Raw genomic sequence first — 2,862 nt, forward strand, 5'->3', positions numbered from 1 at the left:
TCCGACGACTTCCAGACCTTCCTGAGTTTTCCGGTGCTTATCTTTTATTTTAACCAATTTTGTATAGATAATGATCTCTTAAACATGTTTTTTACCATTTAAACATGTAAAACGGAAGTCGGATTTATGAATCCAAAACAAACTTATACTGTAATTTTTATGTTAAAAAAAAAAAGTGAATGAAAAGATTTATGATACCTAACAAAATTAGCTATCATTAACATAAGCACAAAATGTAAGGTAAAATACTAGATTTTGTTTTTTGAAATTTAAAAAAAAAAACCATTAGATTTTATTTACTCAAATTCAATCGTCCATTCCTTTCAAAAAAAAAAAAGTCAATCGTCCATTTCCTTATGCCCCAAGATGTTGACGAATTCACACCGACATTATAGAAAAGCTTCAAATAAATCATTAATCATATGCTCCTTGAAAGCAAAAATATTATCTTTATCATTTTCTAATGGATAACCATGAAGTAATTCAGTCATAATTCAATACCCAAAAATCAAACTTTATCGAGATAAATAGATAATAGTCTCCTTTTATTAAAAAAAAAATTTATGATCGAAGTTTTAAGTTTTATACTACACAACAAACCAACTCTTAGCCACAACACATTTAATTTTTAGAAGATAGTAGTGCAGGAGACTTTTTTAGAATCGAAATCGCACAATGGAGGGAAGAGTGAAGATTTTGGGTTAATTATGTTTTAAGTCCAAAAAGTTTAAATTGGTAAAAAGAACGATTAATTTTTAAATAAATGTTAATGTTCAAAAAAATAAGCAGAGAAGTCAAAAATCTAAAAATTATTTGGCGAGTTAATTTTCAAATTGACACAGAAATAACAAGAGATTAATTCAACCAATCAAGAAAGACTATAAAATCAGAAAATTCATAAAGAAATACAGAGCTATGATATTGTTTAGTACGAATAATGCTAAAAATACAATCAATATATCGTACAACGATATTTATAATAATTATGTCGTGATATTTTGCTATTATCTCGTGAGATTTTGATATGATATTGTGAGATTTTGCATTCAATGTATCGTGAAATTTAATAAATTAAAATTTTGTATTGAATTTTTTATAGTGTAAAAATTATTGTACAAATTTAATTATACATGTAGCATCACTCGCTTTGTACTCAACAATAATTTAGTGTGTTCTTTCTTATTTTTGTTAATTTACATTCAATAATTGATTAATCACTGCATTGAGTAAATTAATCGATATTCAATATTGGTTTCATCATCAAAATCTTGGATAAACAAAGGTAACAAATATATCATCCATTTTCCCATAATTTTAGGCATACCATACCATATCCATTGAATTCATGCAAAAATTTCAATTAATCCCCATGAAAATTCCACAGAAACAGACAAGAAATCACAATTCATTCACATTCTTGATCCTAACAAGTTCCAATAACAAAAACCAAAAGAAGCCAGACGATAACTAGCACATTCTGCATCTAAAATCTCAAGCTCTCTCACCCCTAATCCTCCTGGCTAACTGAATATCCTTGGGCATAATGGTGACCCTTTTAGCATGAATAGCACACAAGTTGGTATCCTCGAACAGACCCACCAGATAGGCCTCCGCAGCTTCCTGAAGCGCCGCCACGGCGGAGCTCTGGAAGCGGAGATCGGTCTTGAAATCCTGGGCGATCTCCCTCACAAGCCTCTGAAAGGGCAGCTTCCTGATGAGCAACTCGGTGCTCTTCTGATACTTCCGGATCTCCCTCAGGGCCACCGTCCCCGGGCGGAATCTGTGCGGCTTCTTCACGCCTCCGGTGGCGGGGGCGGATTTCCTCGCCGCCTTTGTCGCCAGCTGCTTCCTGGGAGCCTTCCCGCCGGTGGATTTCCTCGCCGTTTGCTTGGTACGCGCCATCGATGAAGATTCACGAAGATGAAAATTTAATGAGATGTGCTGCTGGTGGTGGTGGCAAATGAAAATGGTGATGTTAGTGAAGAATTGGGTGGAATTTAAAGGTGAAAATTGAGAGGGAATTTGGGGATCTCTCTTTGGGAAAATGGAGATTCTGGGTTGTTGGATTGGATTTGAGTGAACGGTCTCGATTGCGATCTGAGTGTTTTAATGAACAGCCAATGGGAAACGGCCTTCTGTTGGGATTTAGATATGATTTTCACCGTTGATTGTGCTGTGTTTGATGGTCCAGATTGTTTGAAGTAAAACTTCTTTGATTCTACTAATAATAAATAATTTATTTATTACTTTCTAGATAAAAAAGGCAATAAGTGTAGTTTATGTTCTACAAAATATAATAATATCCTATTTTTAAATTGAATAGCATCATGTAAAGAATTAATTTTTTTTTTATATTTGCAATATATATCTATATATTGAGACGTGAAAGACATTTCTTTTGTACTCTTTCTGGATATTCATTTATAGATATTCTTTTGGGAACGGATCAATCCAGTATGGCAGTATCTGACCTAGGTCGAAACATTTTTCAAAAAAAGAGAGTTCTGATTTGTATTTTATTGACTCCTCAACTGTGTACTTAAAATTTTTAAAGTGAAGATTATTCTTGCCGACGACCAAATTTTACGGGCCAGAAATCTTTTTAAGGTCCAATAAAAACAAGTTCGGAAACTGAATTTTAATACTTAGGCCCAATAACAAGAAAAGCCCAGATGGTGGAGGATAAAATCCTGCTTCTTACTTTACGCTAAAGTCGTTTCTCTTTGTTTGGGGACATAATTCCCAGGGACAAGGATTAAACACAAAGCATCAGCAGACAATTCAACCTTTTGGAGGCATATATACCCCCACCCCCACACACACACACACACACTGTATATGCACCAACAAGTTGACTATTAC

At 33.9% G+C, this 2,862-nt stretch overlaps 1 protein-coding gene across 1 annotated transcript; it reads right to left on the minus strand.

The window, feature by feature from the left end:
• Nucleotides 1-1,314: 1,314 nt before the first annotated feature.
• Nucleotides 1,315-1,950, minus strand: LOC140875540 (histone H3.2). The gene has a single exon (XM_073279250.1). The coding sequence runs from the start codon at nucleotides 1,900-1,902 to the stop codon at nucleotides 1,492-1,494; it is 411 nt and encodes a 136-aa protein (XP_073135351.1). The 5' UTR covers nucleotides 1,903-1,950; the 3' UTR covers nucleotides 1,315-1,491.
• Nucleotides 1,951-2,862: the final 912 nt, after the last annotated feature.

The sequence above is a fragment of the Henckelia pumila genome, chromosome 1 (genome assembly GCF_033568475.1).
Source record: "Henckelia pumila isolate YLH828 chromosome 1, ASM3356847v2, whole genome shotgun sequence".
Classification (NCBI taxonomy): Eukaryota; Viridiplantae; Streptophyta; class Magnoliopsida; order Lamiales; family Gesneriaceae; genus Henckelia; species Henckelia pumila.

Coding starts and splice junctions, on each gene's coding strand:
- LOC140875540 (XM_073279250.1), bottom strand. CDS start 1,902: ATGGCGCGTACCAAGCAAACGGCGAGGAAATCCACCGGCGGGAAGGCT.